The sequence below is a fragment of the Momordica charantia genome (genome assembly GCF_013281855.1).
Source record: "Momordica charantia cultivar OHB3-1 chromosome 5 unlocalized genomic scaffold, Mcharantia_2.0 BLBB01000005.1, whole genome shotgun sequence".
NCBI lineage: Eukaryota > Viridiplantae > Streptophyta > Magnoliopsida > Cucurbitales > Cucurbitaceae > Momordica > Momordica charantia.
In genome coordinates, this window is record NW_028275163.1 from 7,066,523 (window position 1) to 7,092,750 (window position 26,228).

The window sequence follows — 26,228 nt, forward strand, 5'->3', positions numbered from 1 at the left end:
CCCCACCTTTCTCAAGGAAGATGGTAAAAGAGCTCAAGAAATGGCACATGTGTATTCGCCCTATTTCCACGAAAAACCTAACAGGTCAATCGGCAAAGAAGAAAAAAAGAAGGGAGATTATAAACCTCCTCAAATCTTGGGAAAACGAATCAGAGGCAGGGGACCAAGAGGAAGAGGAGGCTTTAGAAACAGAGGATCAAGATGAAGATGTAGAAGACTTAGTGCAGATCGCTCCGGGCACTAATGTGGACACATGAAGATTGGTGGAATGTGAGAGGTTTAGGAGCATCCTCCAAAAAAACTCTTGTTAAAGACTCTCTCATCAGAGCGGGTCTTGATTTAATGATTTTGCAAGAAACCAAACTTTCGTCGATCGGTAGGAAAGTTATTAAGGAAGTTTGAGCTCTAGAAGAACGGGTTGGATTGCCCTAGATGCCGAAGGTTTCGCGGGGGTAATTCTCATTATGTGGAAAGAAGATGTGGTCGAGGTACTTGACTCTGTTCTAGGCTCTTTTTCTGTCTCTATTCTCTTCTCCTTTAACAATCTTGCGCAAGGTTGGATTACGGGAGTATATGGGTTGTCCACCCCTTAGGGTAGGAATCTCTTTTGGCAAGAACTTATGGATCTCTCAGGCCTCTGCTCAGGATGCTGGTGCTTAGGAGGTGACTTCAATGTAGTGCAGAATCCGAATGAAAAATCCAGGGGGCATAGGGTGACTAAGAGTATGAAAGATTTCAATTCGTTAATTGTAGAGCTGGGGATGTTTGATATCCATATCAACAATGCTACCTTCACGTGGTCAGCTTTTAGGGAACACCTCTCTGCCTCCCGTATTGACAGATTCTTGGTTTACCAGGACTGGTTAGATGTTTTCAAGGATGTGGTGCTTCAAAGATTGACCCGTACAACTTCAGACCACTTCCCTCTTCAACTTAGCTCGGGTTTCCAGAAGTGGGGCTCCACTCCGTTTCGTTTTGAGAATATGTGGCTCTCTCATCCACGATTCAAAGCCTCGTTAGAATTGTGGTGGAAGAATCTGAACCCTTCGGGGTGGGTAGGATATGCTTTCATGGAGAAGCTTCGAGGTCTCAAGACAATTTTAAAGGCCTGGAATAAGGATACCTTTGGAGCTATTGACCATGAGAAAACAGATCTGCAAGCCAGAATAAACCTCCTTGACCAAGAAGAAGAAAGAGGATCCCCGTCCCCTGTATCCTTTTCTGAGAGAACTAATCTTAAAGCCTCCCTGCAGGAAGTTATCATTAAAGATCAGCAAAGATGGGCACAAAAATGTAAACTGCAATGGTTAATAGAAGGAGGATGAAAATACCAACTTTTTTCATAGGTGGGCCTCTCAAAGGAAATGTAGAAACATAATTTCGATCTTGGAAGATAGCACACTAAGCACAGGCAACCCTCTCACTTCAGAGACAGAGATCTGAGTAGGAAATTGTCAGTTTTTTTATTCCTTGTATAAGGCTAAAGTCGGCCCTCGGCCTTGTTTCGATGGTATGGAATGGAACCCTCTTAGTCCTCAGGACAGTCTTGACTTGGAGGCTCCCTTTAGTGAAGAGGAAGTGCATGATGCTATCAGGAAACTTGGCACCCTCAAATCCCCGGGTCCTGATGGGATGACAAATGAGTTTTTTACAAAGTCTTGGAACATTTTGAAGCCCGACTTACTTAGAGTGTTCTAAGACTCTTTTCCAAAATGGGATCATCAATAGGCGAACAAACGAAACTTATATATGTCTTATCCCCAAGAAGAAAAGAGCTAACAAAGTTAGGGATTTCCACCCCATTAGCTTGGTCACTTCTCTCGATAAAATTATAGCAAAGGTTATGGCCGAAAGACTAAAAAATTACCTCCCCTCTATTATTAACGACACCCAGGCAGCGTTTGTTGAGGGCAAGAATACCCTAGATGCGATTCTGGTTGCCTCCGAAGGGGTAGGTGAGTGGCGAGCTTCCAAGAAAAGTGGCTTCATCCTCAAGCTTGATTATGAAAAGGCATACGATATGGTGGACTGGAATTTTCTGACGACTGTTCTTAAGAGAAAAGGCTTCGGTACGAGATGGTGCAAGTGGATCGAAGGGTGTATTGGTTCTGCGAATTTCTCTGTTCTGATAAATTGGAGGCCTAGAGGTAAAATCTTTGCCAGGCTGTCCTTCGTCTCCTTTCCTCTTCACCTTAATTGGAGACGCTTTTAGAGTTGTCTTGTGCACTTTTGTCATGAGAGAAGGATTCTGAAGGGTTTTCTGGTGGGGTCTAAACAAGTCCCCTTCACACATCTCCAATATGCGTATGATACTATTATTTTCAGCAGGGAAAGGGTTGAAGATCTTTTGGATTGGTGGGGGATTATATCCCTCTTTGTCTATGTTGCAGGCATGTCCATAAATGTAGAGAAAACTTCTCTGATAGGGATAAACGTCGAGGAGGATGTTCTTTTCTTAGCTGCAAGCACCATTGGGTGTAAAATTGAAAGCTTTCCTTTCAACTATTTGGGCTTCCCTCTAGGAGGTAATGCAAACTCCATTGGCTTTTGGGAACCAATGTTGGAGAAGTTTAGATGCAAGCTCTCTAAATGGAAAAACCTCACCCTTTCTAAAGGTGGACGCCTAACCTTGGCCCAATCGGTCCTTAGCAGCTTACCCCTTTATTATCTTTGCTGAAGGCTCCCAAAACGGTGATTAAGACCATGGAGAAGTATGTTAGGGACTTCTTTTGGGATGGAGGTACCTACCACCCTTGCAGCCATCTGGTGAAATTGGAATGGACCTCTCTCCCTCTTTCTCACGGTGGTCTTGGAATAGGCTCGTTTCAGCAGAGAAACCACGCTCTTTTACTTAAATGGTTGCGGAGGTTTACTCAAGAAGAAGATACTCTATGGAGGCGTGTGGTGGAAAGTATTTACGGCACCCTTCCTCATGGATGGCTTACTGCCACTCCAAAAGGTGCAGCAAAAGGGCAGTCATGGTTTGCGATTGCAAACAACACAAACCTTTTCCTTAAGTTCCTGTCCTCCAAGGCAAATAATGGGAGGAAAATCAGGTTCTGGAAGAATCATTGGGTTGGAGATCAATCGTTGGAGATGGCCTTTCCTGACTTTTACTTACTTTCTGTGAGAAAGGAGGATACCATCCATAGATGTTGGAACACAGAGCAACAAGATTGGAACCTAGGCTCTCGAAGGGGGTTTTTCGACAGAGAAGTCAACAGCTGGCTAGTCTTAATCAATCAGCTAGATACGATCACATTGGGAGAGACCATAAACGGGGTGAGATGGAAGATTGATGCTTCAGGTGAAGCTTTCACTACCAAGTCCCCCCCCCCCCCCCCATCAAGAAGATTTGGAAGACAAAGGTCTCTAAGAAGATTAAAGTCGTTCTTCGGTCGGTGGCCCACCGTGGATTAAACTCAGGATTGCCTTCAATGGAAGTGCAGTAACTGGAGCTTGCTACCCTCTGCGTGCCCCTTGTGCCTTAAGGCAGAGAAGTCCATCGATCACTTATTTCTCCATTGTTCTCTTGCCCAAATATGCTGGTCTCTAGTTTTTTGCCACTTCGACTTGAACCTTTGCCTCCCGCAGCGAGTAGATGAGTGGCTTCTTCAAGCCCTAGTGGGTGGTGGATTCAAAAATTCCAAAGGAACCTTGTGGACTTTCGTGGTGGCAGCAGTTATGTGGAACCTTTGGCTGGAACGAAACAAAAGACTTTTTGAAGATTTTTCAATAGAATTTCATGTTTTGTGGAGTAATATACAGCTCACTGCATCTAGGTGGTGTCATAGTTTTAGCAAATTCTTTTGTAACTACTCCCTTGTTTCTATCCTTCACAATTGGAAGGCGCTCATGTAGTAGTTTTTTTTGGGGAGGGGTTCTCTCTACCCCTTGCCCTTAGGTTGTTCTCCCTTTTATGATTAATACATTTCTCTCAGTTTCTTATCAAAAAAAAAGAACTATGTCGCGAGAGAATTGCCTTTAGTAAGGTATGGCATTCAGGGTCTATTTGATACCTGTTAGGGCTCCATCTACCATTTGTCAGGGTTTCTTTCGTGATTTGTCTTTCCTAAACTAGTAGTCATGGCTGATGCATCTTCGAAGAGAACAAATAAGTAACTTGACTCTAAAATTTACGAAACCTGGTTCAATCCCAGTAGTGACCTATCCAAATAACTAACATCTAGTTTAAAGGAGACAACTTTCTTCATTGGTCTCGAAGTGTTCGAATCTATATTCGTCAGAAGGAAAAATCAGCTTTTACTAGAGATAAAAAAGCATCGGCTGCAAAACATTAGTTATTTACTACTTGGGACGCTGAAAATTCTGTGGTAATGACTTGGTTAGTTAATTTTATGGATGAGGAGATCAGTGTCAGTTTATGTTATAATCTACTGCAAAGGAGTTATGGGATTCGTAAATGAGATGTATTCTGATTTGAGCAATCAATCACAGATATTTGAACTGACCTTAAAGCTGGGTGAAATTTGACAATGAGCCAATACAATTACAAAATAATTTCATTCTTTGTGGGGTGTGAGGTTGGTTATTTTTCCTTTTTATATTGGGTCTTCATCTTGGGCATAATCCTAGAAGTGTTTCTTTTTGGGATTCAGTTGTACAAAATATTCAAAAATAGCTCTCTTCTTGGAAGAGAAGTTTGTTCTCTAAAAGGTAAACAAACTCTCATCCCGTCTATTTTGAGTGGGATTCTAATTTATTTCCTTTCCTTATTTAAGGTGCCGACTTCAGTTAGTAATACCCAAAAAAGGTCACGAGGGATTTCTTATGGGAAGGGATAGAGGAGAGGAGGGGAAGTGTTCTCACTTAGTCAAATGGGATGTGGTGACACAGCCATTTGACCTAGGGGTCTGGGCATTAGCAACGTGAGGGTGCGAAACAAGGCCTTGTTGCCTTGTTGACGATTGAACCCAAAATTGAACGATAAGGACCCCTCAAAATGAACAAGAATAGAAGTCACAGGAGCAAACTTCAAGGAGGACAAATGATAGAGGCATGGAAAAATGTTTATCCCCCGACCATCATTCCTGCTGAGTGCTGAAAACAAATCAAAGAGCCAACCCCAAAAAATAACCTAACAAAACTATAAAATTACATATACCCCCAAGCAACAGACTTCCACAAGTTCTTGAAAGTGCCTTTGACTCTCAATTAGAGACTCGTTCATTAGGGAGATAATCATACTTGCTGACAATGATCTTATGCCACAACATGATTTTCCAAGGGGAACAAAATAACCTAATATGAGGTGACCACTATGATTGGTCTAAGTAATGAAATGAAAGCACTTGAAATGAAAGCTATTTTTATTGCCTCGTACTTCACTATCTCACCCCTAACTTCAAATACTTAATGACAATGAATGTTTTGGAATTTTCATCATTAACACGTGCATCATAATCAACACATAACCTATGCTACATTATAAACCATGATGTGTTCCAAAAAGAAATAAAAAACGAGAGACTATGAAAGAAACAACGAGATAGACTAAAGAATGACATCAACCTCCTGAGAAACATACACATCTATGATCTATCAGCTCAATCAGTTAAAGAGAACGAGAAAGAGAGAAAAAAAAAATGATAAACCCGGGAAAATACCTTTCTCCACCAATTCCTAGCATTTTTATCTCCCTCTACCAACTGTAGAGCCAACCCCTCAAGACCAGAAGTGTGCCAACTCCTCTCAGATTCTCGGCTGTGATGTTCGTTAGACCTCATAAATGAGATAGCCTTCCCTTTCCATTGCCCAACAAAAGGACTGGCCCCAACTTCAGCAAAAGACCCATTGCCAGCTTCAACCTCCTGGTCGTTTTCATCTCCTTTATTATCCTCCACTACCTCCAAAAGCAATATTTCATCTCCTTCATTAATCTCCTTTGCATCCAAAGGCAACATTTCCACAGCCTCCCCAGTTTTGTTCCACTGATAAACTGAACTAAATCTCCCTACCTTAGGCAGCTGGAGAACCCGGTTATCTCCAGATTCCCACAGCAAACTCCCATCCTTCCTCACAGTGACGAACTTGAACTCCACTAGCTCGTCCCCTTTGAGCTCTAAATCGCAATTCCACCCATCCTCACTCCAATTCAGAAGAGTCTGATTCTTCCATGATCCCAACTCTTTACACGACCCTATAATTACCACAGACTCCCCAAATTCAACTTGGTGGTCTAACCTCACCTTCAGAAGGACCTTCCCGCCACTCCCCGATTTCCCGGTCCTCTTAAGCTCTTCACCTTCCCTGTTAAATACCAACAGCATTTCACGATCACATAACTGTAATACTTGAGTTAATTGGATGAAGTATTAAAAAGAACACCTCATAAGTACCAATCATGAAAACAAGTAGAAGAAAAAGAAGAGAGGCCACTTAACAACCTGACAGCTTGTTGAGAAGCAGAGGAAACCCCACAGACGATCTGAGAACCGCGCTTCCATGGACAGTTCTGATTACAAAAAGAAGGGAAAACCCCAGGTGGAGAAAAAATGATCAAGCGTAGAGGGTTTTTACAGCATTGCAACCGGTGATGGGGGTGGCAATTTAGAGGACGTGGGAGTAGGAATCTGTTAGACAACTGAATATGCGAAGAAGTTAAAGAGCAATGCGGGGGAGCGCGAAGAGAACCCATTATTAATCCTCGAAGGAGCGAAGAAACACTGCAAGCATCCCCAATTCTAGACAGTCGATTGAGCACGAGACGAGAGAGCGAGAGAGAGAGATTTCACTCAAGAAGATACTTTCGAGATCCCAGTGGACGGAGGATATTAAAAAATTATGAGGTAATGAATCCCCACATTGAATGTGGCGACGAAACCCATCTTAGCCACGTGAATTTAACTACAATTACGAAGCTGATAATAAAGTATCTGTTTTTCCATTTTGAAGTAAAAGGCAAGCAAATACAAGACGGAGCTAGAAGCCAAAGAGAAAAAGACTCTTCCCCAATTCCAAGCCGTTCATTTTTCACTGAGGTGACGCATGAGCTGAGAAATTGCCTGCCCTTTTGGTGTGGATGAAGAAGCTGTAAACCGCAGGCCTTCTCCGGTCATCTTCTATCTGGAACAGATTTGGCAAGAACAGCTTTTCACAATTTTCTTTCATGTTTCTTCTTTTTCACTGAAAATTATTAACTTTTGGCAGAAAGTGGTAGCCATAGCCACATTTCAACTGAAGCTTTTCTCTCTTTTTTTCTTACTTTGGCATGTAGTTTCTTTTTGTGTATATAATTTTTCTATTTAGAAAATCATTTGTATGCATATATATTAATGAAGGAAGTAGATATTTTGAGTGTAAATATAATTATATATTTATGTATATATTTTGAGTGTATTAGATTTTTTTTTGGGTTGTTAAATTACAATTTTTTTTTTTTGAAATACGGTTAAATTACAAGTTTAATCCTATATTTTTTCGGGATAAATCTCATTATCTAATAGCTTAACTTTCAATTTCATGTTTGTCTTCGTCCTTTTTCGACCTTCTTTAAATTTTGTACTAACTATTAGAAATAAGATTGAATTTTATGTCCCTAAAGTTGGATCTTTCAATTTTGTATTTGATATAAAAATTTTATTATAATAAAAATTATTAGTAGTATAAATAAAAAATAAATAATCAAGTATAAAATAATTAATTAAAAAAATTACCAGCCTCCAATAACTCTCTTAAAAAAAGTTATTTTGGCTTAAATTTAACTTAGGTAGAGATGTTTTTGAATGATCTAGCTATGATTTAGAAGCGGTCTAGTGGTAAAAACTGTGTAATTGGAGTTTGGCATAATATGTGATTTTATATGGAAATTTACCCATTTATGATACTTTTTCTTAGCTTCTCACTTGATCTGAGCTAGAATTTACCCGAGCAAATAGTAGTAAATGAAATTACGGCGGATTTTTACTAAAACACAAGTTTTATTTGTTTTTTCCTAATTTTTGGGAGCTATAAAAGCTTTTAGAGGTGTTGCCCCCATTCACCAATCCAAAAGAGGGGGTCAAAGCCCTAGAGAAAAAAGAGGAGAAAATCAAGGAAGTAAGGGAAGAAGAATATTCTGCCATTTCTTAGGAAAATTAGCCTGAGCTTGACAGTGAAGAAGAAGAAAAGGAGGTTGAAAAGAAAGCTGGAAGGCTTTTGGCCGTAACTTCTATCTCTTCTCCTTTGATTTTATTTTACGATGAATACGAGCTGAACTAAACTCATTTGAGGGGTTATGAATCTTTGCCTGTGACCATCAATTTTCTAGTGCATGAAGTTGTTTTACTTTATTAAAATATGTATTCATCGTTTCAATACAATTGATCTAACATTTTTTAACTAGCTTCTTATTAGGTTTCAAAAATTTGTAATAGGGTGAGAGAGGCTTTAATCTATATTAGATCTATCGTTTAATATGGATTGTGGGTATTTAGGAATAAAACTCGCCTAATATAACTATAAAATGTTCTAATATTTGGTTAACTCAAATGGGGTTTGGTTAATGAAAAATCCAGTAGTCTGTAAAGATATCGCTTTGGTTAGTAGCTCCAACAACTTCGTCACTAGAGTATCGATTAGTAACAACATAGCAACCAGAGATAATCCCCTATTTCTTACTATTGATGCTCCGGTTATTTCCTCTAATTCACATGTCCTTAGATTTTATTTACTTGTGTTATTAAGTATTTTTACGTTATTAATGGTTTAGGATAACTCGAATCATACTTGTTTGATTACTCATTGCTTGAGTGAAAGTTGAAGTGTTTAGTTGCTTAATTTCTGTAGATTCGATATTTTTTTTATTTGCTATACGATTTGTGTATAGGATTGTTAAAATCATTAGTGGTCTCATTGATACCCAATAAATAAATGGTAAAAGTAGTAAAATAATTATCATAAATGTGTAGGGTACACGAAATAAAAAATAGAATGAGATTGAAAAAGTTGTAGAGAAGGAATAAGATTGATCCTTCTCAGGGAATGAGATGAATAATGTGAGTACAAATATTTGATTCTATTTCTACAATTTGGTAAACAAAAATTGATTCTCAATTTTCATTCGTAAACATGGCCCAAATGTAAATCAACTAAATTGATGAAATTTTTTAATGAAATTAAGGGTACGTTTGGTTGTTTGGTTGGTAATCAGAAAACAGAAATTTGAAAACAAGCTATTTAATGAAAACCAGAGTTGTATTCTTTAGTTTCAGTGTTTTCAGATATGTGCTTGGTAGCAATTTAAAAAATTGTTCAATGTGTGTTTAGTAATATATTTTGTAAACTAAAAGTAGGTGAAACTAAATTTTAGTTTAATCTAAACTTATATTTATTAACATTTTTTTATGAATTTTGTATAATTGTTATTTTACAAGGTTATATAGTTTAGAATACATTATATTTTACCTGTTTTAATTTTAACAAACATAAATGAGTTTATAATATGAAGTGATATATTTATTAAAATTTTTATCATTTTTAATGTAATTATGCATCTTCAAAATTTCAAATTCTGAATCTGAAAACACTTAAAACATAAAAAAATCGTTTCAGAATTTCTGTCAAACAAGTATTCGCTGGACTGAATCCGAGTTTCCAACCAAACAGCCATAAATTTATACAAATCTTTATAATGAATAATTACCAAAATTTTGTCTGATTCGAGACCCATAAATTTCGATCCTTGATTTCTTAACAAACAATATAATATTCCTTCCATATCTAGGTTTCCATTTCTAGCAAGTAAATATGGTATTTCTAAGAATAAATTTGGCATTGCGGTTTGGTTCTACTTCCTTTTATATGTCGCAGCTTCTAAGTTCATATATTTATTTGCAATGTAATAATTAAAAATAAGTTTAAATATTATTATGGTCTTTCCCAATTTTCACACCTACTCATTTTGTACAATTTTTTTTCTGTTCATATTGATTCATATACTTCTAAAATGTCAATTTTAGTTTATTTACTTTTAAAAAGTGGTCATTTTCTTTAAAAAAAAAAATAACACAAATTTCCCATTTTTATTTTTTTAAGTTTAAATAATATTTTGGTCCTAGTACTTTCAATTTCTTTCATTTGGGTCTATTTGAAATGTCCATTTTGATTTATGTACTATTAAAAAATGACTATTTTATTACTACATTTTAAGAAATTTCTTGAATGTAGTGCGTGCCGTATTGAAATTGTGAATGAAAAAAAATGAGATAAGAAGATAATGCGAGCCTAAAACGTATGGAGATCAAAATAGATGTTTTGAAAATATAAAAATCAAAATGAAAAAAGAAATAATAAGACCAAAATATTACCTAACAGATAAAGACAGGCTCACATCTGTAAAAAAAAAAGGTAATGGAAAACTTGAATAGATAGCTCAATTTTCTAAAGTATTTATAAATATGTTAATTTATAAAAGCAATTTCTTAGTACAATTTATAAAACCATTTTTTTCTATTACCAATTTATAGCAAAATTTTTAATAACTGCAAATATTTTATCTTTTAAAACCGTATTAATAACTGACGTACCTATTAATTATAATCAAGTACTCAAAAAATTATAATCACTAATATATATAGATACACATACACACACAAGCCAATATGTGGGGTGAGAATCGAACTCACAACTTCATAGTTAAAGGTACATGTCAATCACAACTTCATCATTGATCCTTCTTTCAAAAAGAAGAAGACATATTTATCCATTAATTTAAAAACTTGTATGTCTATTAATTAATTGACTGTAATTAGTGAGATCCTATTTTATAACAATTTTGTTTTAAGTTTTAATTTTTAAAAACTATGCATATATATATATATATATTATATTTCTAAAAGCAAAATCAAATTTTAAAACAATTATTTTTATTAGTTTTTAAAGTTAAACTAAAAAAATAGACAACAAACTAAATAAACACACACTGTTTACATTATTAATTTTCAAAAAATAGAAAACAAAAAATAAAAGTATACCAAAGCAAAGTGCATGTCTTGATTATCTATAATAATAATAATAATAATAATAATAATAATAATAATAGGGGTCTACTTGGTAAACGTTCTTGTTTTTCTTTTCCAATTTTATTAAGAATTTTAAGCATTTTGCAACTAATTATATTTTTTGTTTCTATTTTTTTAAAAAAATTCTCAAAATTATATAAAAATTTTAGAAACAATCGAAACAAGTTTTTCGGTACTGGAGCCATGAATTTCTATTTTTCTTGATTAAAAATGAAGAAACAAAAACAAGAAACGGAAACATTACCAAACGTACCCAATATACTTATTTTAATTATGGTTTTACTTATATTACTTTATTTTTTTACGTTTTGTTTGTATAATATTTTATATAAATTGTGCTAGATTTGCAATTATGGGTCCAAAAAAATTTGAAATTGGGATGCAATCATATGAAAGCATGCATGAAAAATCAAAGCGGCTTTGTATAGATCATAAGCTTTCGCAGTTCTAGCTATGGCTTCCTCTGCACGTTGCATTACAAATAAAAAAATAAAAAATAAAATAAAATTTCAAAAACAATTTGTCAAAAAAAAATAAAAAACCAAATTTAAAAAACATAACTTTTTTTAGTTTTTAAAATTTGGCTTAGAAGTTGAAAACAACTCCATAGAGCACATGTAAAGCAAAAAAATACACACATGAAAAGTAGTGTTTTCAAAATTTAATTTTCCAAATCAAAAAATTAAAAACTAAATGGTTATGAAACGAGACTTTAGAAAATTATTCAATTTTTTTAAACAAAAATCTTGAAAGTTGAGAGGAAGAGAGGAAGTTGGGAGAGTAAGGAAAAATGAACGAATAAAATTGGATGGAAAATAGACAATAAAAGGGAGGTTATGTTTAGAAGGTTCCATTGAAGGACGTAAATATTTTGCCTTGTATGGCGCATTCTACATTTAATGGCTTTCTCCAAAACCTCCTCAATTTCCTCCATTGAACCACAACACCCTTCTTCTTCTTCTTCTTCTTCCTCCTATCTCTCTCATTCCTTCCAAGAAAAGAACTCTCATCTCTCTCCATCTTCCACTTCTTTTTCTCATTCTCTATCATAAAACACACAAACCTCTTCATCTTTTGCATATTCTCATACATATTTCTCATCCTTTCTCTCTTAGTTTAACCCCTTGTACAATAATCTATTATCCGTATTACAGCTTTGCGGACACCTGTGTTTTTAAGTCAAAGTCACAACTCTTCCATAGGATTTTATGGATCCATTTTGCCTACATCTTTAGAGAGAGTTGTTCTACAGCTTTGCGGACACCTGTGTTTTTAAGTCAAAGTCACAACTCTTCCATAGGATTTTATGGATCCATTTTGCCTACATCTTTAGAGAGAGTTGTCTCGCGAGAACGTATTTAGATATTTCCTGCATGTGCTGATGGTTTCTTGTCAAATTCAGTCCCGGTTAGTTGTCTCGCGCCACTAAGTATCGGTCAACCTGGTGCCAATGTTTTATGTGAATTCCATTGAAAACAGATGAAAAATGCAGAAGATCATAGTTCCAAAATGCACCAATCCAATCCGTTTCATTGTTCTAACCTCCTTCATTCTATGCTCTATATTGCTCTTATGTGTTGATTACTCTGCCTTGTATGAAACCAGACAAAAGGAAGCCACTCTCTTAACCAACGACTTCTCCAATTCCTCATCACCCATTGATCCAAATTCTGAAGAATTAGCCATTGGAACTCTCACCACAACCTCACGCATTGACCAAAAACCAAAACAATCCATTAAGACCAGTTCCTCCAATTCTCATTCATCAAGAAGATCAAGCAGAAGAAGTTCTCGTCGAAAAGGCAGAAAAACCAGAACCAAAATCAAACCCAAACCCATATTGCACATCTTTGAAGAGCCAAAAAAATTGCCACCCAAAACAGAGGAGGACCCTTCATGCAAAGGGAAGTACATTTACATGCATGACCTCCCCAAGAAATTCAACGACGATTTAATTCAGAATTGCTTATTACCCCATTTGAAATGGTCAGAAATCTGCAGATTCGTGTGGGAAAACATGGGATTAGGCCCAAAAGTTTATAGCAACAAAAGAATTTTAACCAACAATGGCTGGTATTACACCAACCAATTCTCCTTGGAAGTCATTTTCCACCACAGAATGAAGCAATACAAGTGCTTAACACAGAATTCCTCTCTAGCATCAGCAGTTTTCGTGCCATTCTATTCGGGTCTGGATGTTGGGCCTTATCTCTGGGGATTCAACACCTCAATAAGAGACAAAGGCCCAATTGAATTGGCTCGATGGCTCTCAAAAACACCTCAGTGGAAAACCATGTGGGGGAGAGACCATTTCTTGATTGGAGGAAGAATCACTTGGGATTTCAGAAGAAACAATGAAAATGACTCAGATTGGGGCACAAAGCTCATGCTTTTACCAGAACCCAACAACATGACAATGCTGACAATTGAAACCGGGTATTGGAACAACGATTTTGCTATCCCATACCCCACTTATTTCCACCCTTCAACCGACGCCCAGATCATAGAGTGGCAGAGGAAGGTGGAAAGACGGGAAAGACCCTACCTTTTCTCCTTCATAGGCGGGCTAAGGCCAAAACAGGAAACCTCCATTAGAGGGGAGCTCATAAACCAGTGTACAGCTTCAAGAAACTGCTTCTTCTTGGCCTGTATTCCCGGAGGGAGGAAGTGTGGAGACCCTGTGGAAGTGACGAGGACGTTTTTAAGCTCTGTTTTCTGTCTGCAGCCGCCAGGGGATTCCTATACAAGAAGATCAATTTTTGACGCCATGTTAGCTGGCTGTATCCCTGTTTTTTTCCACCCTGGGACTGCTTTTGCTCAGTACATTTGGCATTTTCCAAAGGATCGTAAGAAGTACTCTGTTTACATACCTTCAAAGAGAGTGAAGGGCAAAGAGGTAAATGTCAGTGACGTGTTGGAGGGAATTTCTAGTAAAGAAATTTTGGAAATGAGAAATGAGGTGATTAGAATGATTCCTAGGATGATTTATGCAGACCCCAGATCAAGATTGGAGACTTTTGAGGATGCTTTTGATGTAGCAGTTAAAGGGATTCTTGAGAGAGTGGAGATTCTGAGGAAGGAGATTGAGGAGGGGATGGATCCTAGTATTGGTTTTTCTGATATGAACTTGCAAAAGTTTGAAATGATTGGACTTGGATGAGCTTTATATTTACATTATATGGTAGAGTTTTCTCAGATCTTATTCATGGCGTTTTTGAATTTTGGTGCCGTGATTAAGTTTCTGTTCTGTAGTTTGTTTGATATGAGAAGTTCTTTTTTCCTCAAGCTTTTTGCTTTCTGTTTTTCCGATATCTGTCTTTGATTCCTTCTGTTTCTTTTAGAATTCTCTTTTTGTCTTCTTGTTATGTTATAGTTTCTTTTCTAAATAGAGCGAACCTAAAATGGTCACTACCTTGTTCTTATCACGAGAAATTTAACATATTCTTTCGTTCTACTTCTTTTAATAGTTTAAAGTTTTAAAGGATGTTTAGCTTGATTCAACAAGTATGGGTTAAATTTGAGCTGGTGTAATATGTGTTTGAACTTTGAATTGTGCAAACAATTGATTTGTGAAAATTTAGATGGGTCAATAAGATAGGTTTTTTAATTATAAATTTATGTATGCCGAATCTACCTCAAATTTAGATGGGTCAATAAGATAGGTTTTTTGATTATAAATTTATGTATGCCGAATCTACCTAAGGTATAGGACTCCTAAATTCATAGCTTATAATAAACAAACTCGTGTAAGAAACATAAGCTTGATTTCTTTAACTCTGAGTTACATAAACCAAGCTCATGAACCAAATATTCCCTAAAAGTTTGGTTTCCTCTTGATAATTAAAAACTTACATTTTAAAAGGGGAAGACGAGTTCCTTTAACTTTTTGTACAAAACCATAGTATTTTAGGATAACAACATAGATGAGCTTCCCATGTTACAAAAAATGTCTAGAAAGTACAGATTTTTAATTTTTTGTCAAGCATCACAAGGTTTGAGATTCCTAATGGTAATAAGTTTCAATTTTATCCTTCATTATTAAACATTAAGAAGAAAAATAAAATATAAAAAAACTTTCCACAACCATCGCCCTCATCAAGAATTCCCAAGAGTCTCCCATGTCAAAAAAATCAACACAAAAGCGATGGTATTATTAAATCATTGTTTGCTTACACAAGTGCACGGTAGAACCAGGACATGAAAAGTGCTACCTGATAATACTATTTTGAGTATGAAATCAATCAATTTGTCTTCACCTATAGTCTAAATTCATCCAGGATTAAATGTTCTGGCTCACCACAATATCATTTTATTGTTCATCTCATGCATTTTAGCTGCATGTTGTTGAACATTCTATCTATGAAAACTTGTCTGCTAAGTCGCTAACTATTTTCTTTAATGTACCAGATATGTAAAACCATTTGTCCGAACTTCTTTATATATGTGTTAAAGGATCCCAAATTAAAAAGATAAGAGACCTACCAAAGGTTTATAACATAAGTAGGCTACAAATTGGTTTTGAGATGAAATTCCATAAATATTAATATGGTTTTAGAGTCTACAAGCTCAAAAGAGCTTCCAGTCCCAAATGAGATTCGGTCAAGATTAGTGACCTCAAAAGAGACACCATCTTAAAGAGGCATGTTAAGGATCTCACATTGAAAAGATAAGAGACCTAAAACAAGTTTATAATATAAGTGGGCTACTCCATTCATTGCCAATTAATTTTGAGATGGAACCCATGAATACCGATAATATGGAATACACCGAATGAGTATTTTCTTCGCTACATCCTTTGTGTTGTCTCTGGTGTGATTATTGTACAATTTAAACTTCACATGTTTTGTCGTCAACCTATGGACATATACCCGGCTAGATCATTGTCAAAAGGTTTGAAGAATTAATAAAATGGAGACAATGCAATTGATCCAAAATATAGACCTCAAAAATAGTCGGTCAATTCAGTTTGGATAGATCTTATCGATTTTGATGGTTAGTTTGGTATTTTGGTTTTCAAAAAATTCAGTTTCGACTTCTGTATTTTTTTTCTTTTGGTTTTCTATATTTTTCTTAAACACTAATATGATCAACCCACTTGTTACCTACTTGATGTTTCCATTTTCTGATAGTTTCCCAAGAATATAGCGAACTTTCCATTAATCCAAAGCTATAACTCCATTATCATAAACAACATTCTCATATTCAAGTACAGAGCATACAAGATGTTGGCTTTTTACCAATCCAACACAAGACATCATCCCAACAACCAGACGATAAATCATAACACTTTCACAACTTTTCAGCTACATAAAAGATGCCACGCTCATTTCACTAAAAAATTATCACACACAGCAGACTCTAGAAACACGTGACAAAATCCATAAGCATGCAAAGCAACTTTAGATAGAGGTATGACCTTAGGCTTTCCATGAAGAGGGGGGTGGTGTCTCAGAGTGCTTCCATGTCGCCATGCTGCTTGGATACCGATCGCCCTTGACATTATCATCTGAAGCAAGGCCTTCAAGCTCAGCCATTTCTTCAGGAGTAAGTTTTATAGACAAAGCTCCAATATTCTGGTTGAAATTTTCAGTTTTAGTCGTTCCGGGAATGGGACACACATCATCCCCTTGGTGGTGAACCCAAGCCAGAGCCAACTGCGATGGGGTGCATCCCTTTCTTTCTGCCATTGCACTAACCTTCTCAAACACGGTTTTATTGTGCTCCAGATTTTCGGCTTGGAACCGTGGCAAAGTCTAAACAAGAAGAAATGATGTCATTGGAAACAGAATCTCGTTAGCTACAACTTAAAAGTTAACCAGACAAGCATGTTCCTGGAATTTAAACACTCTGTTATGTACTCATTCAGTTCTGAGAAACACCAGCAGAAGCAAAGTAATGAAGAGAAGATGCGGTTGTTAATAACAAACCAGCTCGATAATTTTTTAAAATTATATGAATTAAACTTCGATTGAGTTAATAACCATAGAGTTGTTTCAAATAAATAGGAAACAATTAACTATGTAGAGGCAAACCTTTCGGAAGTCATCATTTTTTAGACCTTCAACAATGTTAGGCCCAGATGAGAAGAAGCCTCGTCCAAGAGGACTGTATGCCACAATTCCAATGCCAAGTTCCCTTTGAAAATTGAAAGAATAATATTGAGATAAAAAATAAATCTAGAAAAAGGTTAGATAATGGCATTAATAATTCCTCACCTGCAAGTAGGAATTATCTCTTCCTCCACATCTCTTGACCACAAGGACCACTCAATCTGCACAGCTGTTATTGGATGAACAGCATGTGCTCTTCTGATGGTGGAAGCTGAAGCCTCAGACAGACCTATGTACTTCACTTTACCTTCTTCGACTAACTTCTTAAGTTCTCCAATCTTTCCAGAGACAAGAAGGGGAAGAATGTTACGAGAAGTTAAAGACTGAGAACTTTCACAACTTGTAAAAATGCAACTCATTCTATCATAAAAGTAATGAGGTGCACACATATTTATGCTCATCAGAACAATGAACTCAACTAAGTTGGTTAAAACTTAAGAAATAAATTTCGAGCAAATGTCCTTCCTCATAGCTTGCTTAAGAATAGAATGTAGATCAATTCGGACGTGCTATGTAGGCCCATGAAAAACCGGAACATGCGGCTGCTAAATAAAGGACATATTATAACACCATATAACCAGTGATCACAAAAGAAACACAAAAGGATCTTTAAGAAATTGGTGAAGCAAAGTAATTGGAAGCCGATGCACAGTAGTCAGCTTCTGTTGAGCTTCAAGACGCATAGCAGAAATTAGGACTTGAACCAAAAAAAATTATAAAATAGGTAGTGGTCCTAGTGGATCATGGACCAACATCTACAGTCCAACCAGAGCCAGAAAATGCAAGAAAGAAATAGCATCAGACTGAAATATAAACAGATAAAATACCACTCAAATACTGTAAAACGATGGTTGCTAGGCAAGTAGAAAAATTGATAAAAATTCATTAGTAAAAAAAAGATGGCGTTTGGCTATATATTCTGCAAGAAAGGGTGTCCATAAGGGTTCCTATTCTTGTAATAGCAATGTTGAGTTTTAATTCTCTCTCTCACATCTTCCCATAATGGAGTTGTATCCATCCACACATCCTCCCAAAATCTCACTCTGTCCCCCTTGGAGGCTATGAATATAAGACCCCTCGTTGAGCACTTCAAAGGTTTAGTCGTCCATCCGTGGGTCTCAACACCATAAATAGCTCCAATGACCCTCCTCCACAAACTGGTTTCTTCATGTGCAAATCTCCAATGCCATTTAAGAAGCAGCGACCAGTTCCTCTGTTTTAAAGATCCCACCCCAAGCCCCCCTCATTTTTGAGGTAGCGAAGCCGTGCTCCAATTAACCAGATGACTGCCTTTCTTGTTATTTCCTCAATTCCAAATGAAGTCCCTAATAAGCTTTTCCATCGTCAAAATCACAGCCTTAGGAGCTTTCAGTATAGAAAAGTAATAAACCGGAAGGCTATTCAACACCGGTTGGGCGAGCGTAAGTAGACCCCCCTTAGACAAGAGCAAGTTCCGCCATTTATCAAGTCTAGCTCTTGAACAGCCTTCCGGTCCAAAGAAAGAAGAATGGATTTTAGTTCAAAATTGATTTCAACTGAAGGTACAAGTCTAGTTTAGGATCCAAAAGTTGAAGGTGAAATTTTTCAGCCCTTTAGCAAGCTGAATAAAAAATAAAAGGGGAAAAAGATATACTCCTAGTCCTAAAGGCAGACCTAAACACTAACCAAGTATAAAAGCTTAGTCACACATTAACAAAGACAGGAAACTACCATCCTCATGAATTGTGCTTAAATTGGGATGAAATTAATGACACCCCACAATAATCAAAACTCGAGACAGAAATTTGAGTCAATTGTGGGGCTTCGTTTCAATATCAAGACATGGAAGTCACAAGTCAAAGACCCAAATATCAATTACGGCAGAACGCAGTAAAACAGAAACGAACAAAATCTATTCAAATCCGGCTGGTATAATACAAAGAACACATCAGCAGAAGAGAATGAGAAAGAATCTACGAATACGAACCGTGACTTCAATTGGAACCCTGATGTCAACCCGGTGCTGGTAATAGAGATCGATGCAATCGATCTCAAGGCGCTTCAAGCTGGCTTCACAAGCTGATCTTACATAGGCCGGGTCTCCGCGGACCTCCCTCTTGCCGTCGGCGAGATTAATTGCGAATTTGGTGGCCAATTGGACCTTATCTCTGACGCCGCCCTTGAGTGCCTTCCCGATGAGGATCTCGTTGGTGAAAGGGCCGTAGACGTCGGAGGTGTCGAGGAGAGTGACGCCGCTGGCGACGGCGTGGTGGATGAGAGCGATCATGTCGGCGTCGGGCTTGGGGGGGCCATAGAAGGCGGACATGCCCATACAACCGAGGCCTTGCGCAGAAACTTCCAGGCCTTGGGAACCGAGCTTGATTCTACGAACTTGAGAAGCCATATCTGTGGATGAGTGAGCAGCAGTGGCCGGCGTGGAGGGAGCAGAAATGGTTGAATTTTACAGTGGTGGTGGTGGTTGTGGCTGCTGCTCCGGCAATACCGCCACCTTTTGCTTTTTTTCCCTTTGTCGGAAGACGCGGGATATTTGTTGTTAATTTTTAAATCAAATATTTAATAGCCAATTGGTATTTAAAAATTAAAAATAAATAAATAAATAAAAGAAGTTTACGAGACATTTTTCGGATTTTTTTTAATAATGCTACACGTTAAAGTATTTACGAGAATATTCTACTTCCCAACCCATTTACTAGGATAATGCTTTGGAAATAGTAAGTCGTCTGTTCAAGAGACGACCTGTGAAGTGACAACAACTGATCGTCTCTTACGCTTTATAAGCATCACGTAAATTTTTTTTTAAATAACATTTGAGTCCGTTTTTAAACAGTGTAGCCCGTCACGCTGTTTTTTTTAATTACTAAACATGTCGTCTCTTCAAGGGACGATATGTTGCTCTTGGTCGTCTCTTAGAGACGACCATTTCGATTTTTTTTTTTTAAATTACATGGCTTGGTCGTCTCTTGAAGAGACGACATGTTGAGTAATTAAAAAAAAAACACTACGTTGTTTAAAAACGGACTTAGAGACGACCAAGTGTAATTTAAAAAAGAAAAATTTACAAGCGTCACGTTAGTGTCGACGACCACTTGTTGCCACTTCACAGGTCGTATTTCCAAAGCATTATTCTGGTAAATAGTCTGGGGAGTAGAATATTTTTGTAAATAACCTTTAGCATTATAAACAAAAAAAATCCTAAACTTTTTTCGAAGAAGTTTGCAAAAGAAAAAAATAAAAAATAAAAAATAAAGGTAGGTGGATGTGAAAAATTCTTCTACTGTCTCGTTTGGTACTCTTTGATCCAGATCTTGAATAGATTAATTAGATGCATAATTGTAGGGGCAGAATGAACCAAATCGACCCGAAAATCGATGGTTGGTTTGATTTGGTTCAATTGGATAAATAGGCGGTTGGTTCGGTTCGAGTTAACAAAATCGAGAGTTATCTTTTTTTATAGTTTGTGTCCGCCTCCCTCTTCCTCTCCCCTCACTCTTCCTCTCCCTTTCCTCGACAAAATTTGAAAAACAGACAACCCCGTGACAGCGACTCCAACGAAAATGATGACAGCAGTTAGCAACAGATAGTGGCGGCAACTCCACTTGTCGTGGGTTTGAAATCACGCTAGATGCCCAACTCCAATGTAAACAAAATGAAAGTCGTTCATAGGGAGGAACATGCATGTCTACAATCACATAGATTAAGGAAAACCCAAAAAGACCTGACTTGACCCAAACATGAGCGGAATATATTCGGGTAGGGTCGATTTTTGGAAAAAAAAATTTACTGGGACAGACTTGAACCGAACTGATTACATCCTACACAATTGAAACTTATTAGATTTACAGACCTAAGCTATTAGACACCAAACTAATTCAGAGCCTAACTTTTTAACATAGAAATAAAGAGACAAAACCCTCCATATTCTAACTCTTTATATTCTAACCTTTAAGAGGGATAGTTTATTAAAAAGAGAAAATTAATTTGAGAAACGTAAAATTTGTAACAATGGAGATTAAATATTTTAAAAGAAATGAAAAAAAAAAAGAGAAAGTGGCGTGGGCGGGAGAGAAATAGGGAGTGAGAGAGAAAATTTTATAGTTGAAAGACAAAATTACCCTCAAAATATATATGAGAATGTTGAAATTAAAAGGGCAAAATAAGGAGAAAAAGTTTCTCCCTATAACCCCTTTTATATATACTATAGATTATAAATATTAAATTAATTATTAATTATCAATACTAATAAATGCATAGAATTTGAAAGGTTAGAATACACCAAGTTTTCCTACAACATGAAATTAATTTTTTCTTTAATTATAATTCATACTAGAATTTCAAGAGTATTAGAATTTCAAAAGCTTTTGTAACTTCTTATCTTCTAATACTATAAAAATAGGCTTCTTCCCACCATATTTTTCACAACATTCACTACTTTATTCTTGGTTCTTTCAAAACATCTTTCAAAGATTATTCAATCTTGAAAATTTCTTGAAATGTTGGTGGCATATACATCAAGTTGTAAGAGATGTATATTCATCAAGTTGCAAGAGATACATATTCATCAAGTTGCAATGAATGTACGTGCCAAATATATATATCTCGAATACTTGGCTTGCGACGTATCATTCCACAACTTTATGAAGTTCAATAATAGTATTGTCAAGTAATTATCAAGAGTGATGATATCTACTCTAAAAGATTAATGTATAGTTATGATTTGTATTTTTTTTGTTACTATTATTTTTTTATTGTTCTTTTATAATTAATGTATTTTTTTTATTTATAATGTTTTTCGTTTGAGCAATTTTATTTTACAAGCTCACGTTCTTATTGTTGACAAAAATAATATAAGTTAATACATCAAAATATGTTAATTAATTAAATAGTAAATTAATAAATTAATTATCAACAATAACTTATATGGAATCTTAAAAGGTGGGATACAAAACTTTCAATCCTTTTAATTTAAATAAATTTAATCATAATATTATTTAAGTCAATAAATTAATTTGATCTCAAGTTAAAAAGTTCAATAAATAACAAAATGTTAGCTGTGAAAATGAATCTTTAGTAAACAAACAAAATATTTTAAAAAATAAAGGGTCCATATTAGGTAAAACAACATTTTAAAAATAAAAATATTAAAATACCTATTTATTTTTTTAATTAATATATTGAAAATGATGAAATGTAACCTAAAATTCATTAAAAAGTGGTCCGGTAAGATATTTTATATATTTTCGCTTTCAACCTATTTTATTAATAATTTATTATTTTTAATCTCATATTTTTATAATTTTACTAATTAAGAATAATAAAATAAATTTATCAATAATATATAAGCAAATAATGAATTTTTTTATAAATTCAAAGTACATATTAATTTTATTTCTATAATATAAAATAAAGTAAAAGAAAAAAATGGATGAGTTAAGAGCTGGAATATGGAAAGTTTATTTACCTACATTAATTTAATAATTATTACTTTTAATTATATTATATTTAATCTTAAAATAACAAGAATCTCAAAATCTCAAAAGAATAGGATGAAACTTAATCTAAAAATACAAAAGTCTTAAAATCTAAAAGAATTATAATTTATATATACAAACTTATAAATATACCAGCTTTACACTTATTACTTTGAAATTTATTTCAATTAATAATATGAATTTGAACTAAAAATTTTGAATATGAAAAGTGTTACCGTTTATTTACTAAAAATTTATAGATTTATCTTCTATCATAATTAATTTTAGAGTTTTAAAAAGCTTTATAACTCTATTACATCCACTTATTATAACAAAGAGTTCTTCCACAATTTTCCACTAGCAATATGAGTTTTATTTTGCCTATTTTTTTTTTTTTTTTTACTTTTGTTATCTTCCATTTCCTTCGTTTTTAAAGTCTAAGCAATCTCAAGAGCAATTCAAGATGTTATGAGATATCTCAGAGAGCACGCATGAGTTAATATATATTATGAATTATTGATTTGAGATGTTACAATTTAATTTTGAAGTTATGTGTTGTCTTGCAATTATCAAGAAGGTAGGTATATATATATATCTCTTAATTTTCTTCTCTGTTTTTTTTACAATTAGTGATATTTTTATTTATGTTATTATAAAATTAATTAAATTAAAAATTTTCCATGCAATGCACGTGGTAGCATACTAGTTTTAAAAAAAGCTTTTTAAATATATGAAAATTTTTCAAAAATAAAAAATTTGAGACTGATAATCATTTTACTTTTGGTGTTAGTATTTTTTAAAGTGTTAAATTTAAGCCAATTTTTAAAAACCAAAAAAACTAAGAAAATAATTTTTAAAAATTTGTTTTTGTTTTTAAAATTCGACTAACCATTTAAATATGTTTTTCTGAGAGCAATAAAAAAGACGTAGTAAAAAAGTTGCAAGTAGAAAAAACAATTATTTAAAAACAAGATTGTTATTCATTTAAAGTGATTGTGAGGGTGTCGGACCTTCAGTCTCGAGAAAGGTACTTAATGCCTTATTCTCTCACTATATTTGAATTAGCAAATAAACGTGATAATTAAAGTGATTTCATTTTTAATTTTCTATATTTAAAAAATAATATCTAATAAGATTTCCAATCGCTTATCAACCCTTCCTCCTTTAGTTTTCAAATACTAGCTTAGGTTTTTAAACAATCTTTATAGATTATCAAACAAAGAAGTACCCTTGGTAGATAATATTATTAGATATTATTTGAATTAGATTTATGATTATAAATTATATTATTTAATTTAGATTTTATATTTATATTATGATTGTGAATTTTCACATTATAGATAGGTGGGAGGTTTGTATCAAAAATTCAATTAAGTGAAATCATATTTTGTTATTCTCGTTACTTTCTCTCCCCCTAAAATTTGTATACACGAGTGGTAATAGTGTTTATAAACTTAATTTTCAAAGATAGAAAATAGAAAATAAGATGGTTATGAAATGGATCCTTCTTTTTTAGTTTTCTTGCTTCGATTTTGAAAGTATTTTTAAAAAGTAGACAAGTAAAATTGTTAAGAATCCCACGTGCAAAAGATAAGGGAGCCTAATAATGGCCTTGTCTTCTAACCTAGGCATTCCTTTTTTTTTTTTTTTTTTTTTTTATGAACTTCAACTTGAGGCGAATTCCCAATACACCATGTGGTAGAAATGTCTATTTTTTCTACATGAGATATTTAACATGCCCCCTCAAGACAGTAGATCTATTGGACTCACCAATTTCGACCAGATCTCATTTTTGGATCGGATGTTCGTTTGAGTTTGTTGGACTCTAAAACCCATAACAATTTGTAGGGACAGAATCGGAGAACGATCTTCGATAATGAGTATTGTGCCTTGTGCTGGTATGAAGCCGCAGAAAGCGATCTACATATTACATAAGTATTGGAGAGACCGTACCAGAAAAGAGAAAACATAAAACCAATATCGAAAATGGTTAAATAATAGAGAGAAAATAAGCTCTAAACATAATTAACAAAGTGCTTATTCTAGCCAAAACAAATAAACTCATAGACTTTTGAAAGTCTTGTTCATGAGCTTAACTTTAAAAAATAAAAAACTAAAATCCGACACATGGCCAAAGAAACTAGAATAAAATTTAAACTTTTTGGAAACTTTTAGGAAAAAGGCAGTAACAATAATTGAAAGAGGCTGACATTAGTTGGCCTGTCAATGTATTGAGTAAAGGTTGGGATTTATTAAAGTTACTTGCATCACCAAAACCCACTCCTCTAAATTATTCAATTCAAGCCCCACTTGAATAAGATTGAAATCATTAATAAAACGAGTGGTGACAAATTATAGTCTCTCTCTTTATATTTTATATATAATTTTCTTAATCTTAAAAAAATAGTACTATAATTTAGTGGAGTCGATGGTTTGATCTTGACTCTACAATTATTGAAAAGAAAAATCTTAATATTAGTTACGTTAAATTAAAAAAAGAAAAAAAGATATATTCTTAGATTTTATAAGTAGCTTAAAATTATTATTTTTTCAATTGATTTTATCTTTAATGTATTAATTGATTGAATCAAATCATGTAATAACAATAAAAATATTTGAAATGTGTTTATGTAAGTAGTAAGTTTTGATCAACTTTCAAATGTTTAAATATGATTAGGCAGGTAGTTTTGGCTCTCAAACTTTAATTTTTTTTCTTTATATTTTCAACTTTTCTTCATTCTAATAATTGTACTTTCAAAACGTCTTTTTATCTCCATCGTAATTAACTTGGTCTTTATTTATAAAATTTTAACGCAACGTAGAAGTTCTTCATGACCATATTTCAACAAAATTTAATGAGGGAAACAACATGCTAAAATTATAAAAAGAAAAGAAATGAGATGAAAATGAAAATGAAGGAACCAAAATGATAATTTCCTAAAAGTACCAGAATCAAAATACGAACGTTTCGAAAAGCATATTAAAATGAACAAAAATTGAAAGTTTACCGATTAAAATAAATAAAAATAAAAAGTATAAGAACCAAAATAATATTTAAATAAATTTTAAAATATGGATGGACACATAACCCAAAATCCACCCACATGCAATACTTATAATAAATAACGCCACCCACATCAAATAATAGATGAAATGAATAGTGGCATCTAAACTTCTTATATTTGGTAGATTATTATTATTATTATTACTACTATTTTCTAGGGGGGAAAAATCATTTATAACCTGAATTTGATAAGGTATACCCCAAATGTTTAATTTCATCAAATTGTACCTTAAATTTTGATATCCTTAGACTTTAAAAAATGTAGTAACTTTTACTTTTTGATAGATTTTTATTTGAAAATGTGTTAAAAAAAGGTTCTCTGATGTGTCAAATGAATTATAAAACGAAATTCATAGTATTTAGATAAAAATGAATTATAAACTTTCAATTTATTTGTCGAAGATTTTAAGTTTTGACAGAGTTATATTTAATGGTCAATTTCGTGTATTAATCAAACTTAACTTACGAAGCTTGATTTTTATTAAATTAGTAAGTTCTTTGAACTTTTTACATTGTGTTGAACAAAAATTAGTGGATGAGTTAACGTGTATTGAATTGATCAGGA

The 26,228-nt window shown here is 34.3% G+C and overlaps 2 protein-coding genes and 1 pseudogene across 4 annotated transcripts in view; 1 reads left to right on the forward strand and 2 right to left on the reverse strand.

Annotated features, from left to right (window-relative positions):
- PWD (chloroplastidic phosphoglucan, water dikinase (ATGWD3)) overlaps positions 1 to 7,117 on the reverse strand; it is a 39,217-nt gene extending 32,100 nt beyond the window's left edge. For 2 of the 3 annotated variants that reach the window (XR_002601924.2, XM_022289467.2), the window contains exons 1-2: positions 6,408 to 7,101; positions 5,628 to 6,270 (exon numbers count right to left, since the gene is read on the reverse strand). Coding sequence is in view for 2 of the 3 variants with exons in the window: in XM_022289467.2 (XP_022145159.1) it covers positions 5,628 to 6,270; positions 6,408 to 6,658 (894 nt within the window). In the remaining variant the exon portion in view is untranslated. Of the gene's footprint in view, positions 1 to 5,627; positions 6,271 to 6,407 lie in introns of all 3 variants that reach the window. The other variant, XM_088124077.1, reaches the window with a different exon arrangement.
- A 5,390-nt stretch (positions 7,118 to 12,507) lies between these two features.
- On the forward strand, positions 12,508 to 14,305 carry LOC111014645 (putative xyloglucan galactosyltransferase GT12 pseudogene; annotated as a pseudogene).
- Positions 14,306 to 16,177: 1,872 nt separating this feature from the next.
- LOC111014695 (putative aldo-keto reductase 2) lies at positions 16,178 to 19,661 on the reverse strand. Its single transcript, XM_022289499.2, has 4 exons — positions 19,098 to 19,661; positions 17,237 to 17,409; positions 17,054 to 17,156; positions 16,178 to 16,774 (listed from the first exon to the last, which is right to left on the reverse strand). The coding sequence occupies exons 1-4, from the start codon at positions 19,512 to 19,514 to the stop codon at positions 16,439 to 16,441; spliced, it is 1,029 nt and encodes a 342-aa protein (XP_022145191.1). The 5' UTR covers positions 19,515 to 19,661; the 3' UTR covers positions 16,178 to 16,438.
- Between the last annotated feature and the right edge of the window lie 6,567 nt (positions 19,662 to 26,228).

Excerpts from the sequence above, each read along its gene's own strand:
- LOC111014695 (XM_022289499.2), bottom strand. The coding sequence starts at position 19,514 with ATGGCTTCTCAAGTTCGTAGAATCAAGCTCGGTTCCCAAGGCCTGGAA. Across the intron at positions 17,410-19,097 it reads GGGTTCCAATTGAAGTCACG|ATTGGAGAACTTAAGAAGTT; the intron begins GTTCGTATTCGT and ends GTCTCTGGAAAG. Across the intron at positions 16,775-17,053 it reads AAAATGATGACTTCCGAAAG|ACTTTGCCACGGTTCCAAGC; the intron begins GTTTGCCTCTAC and ends CTTCTTGTTTAG.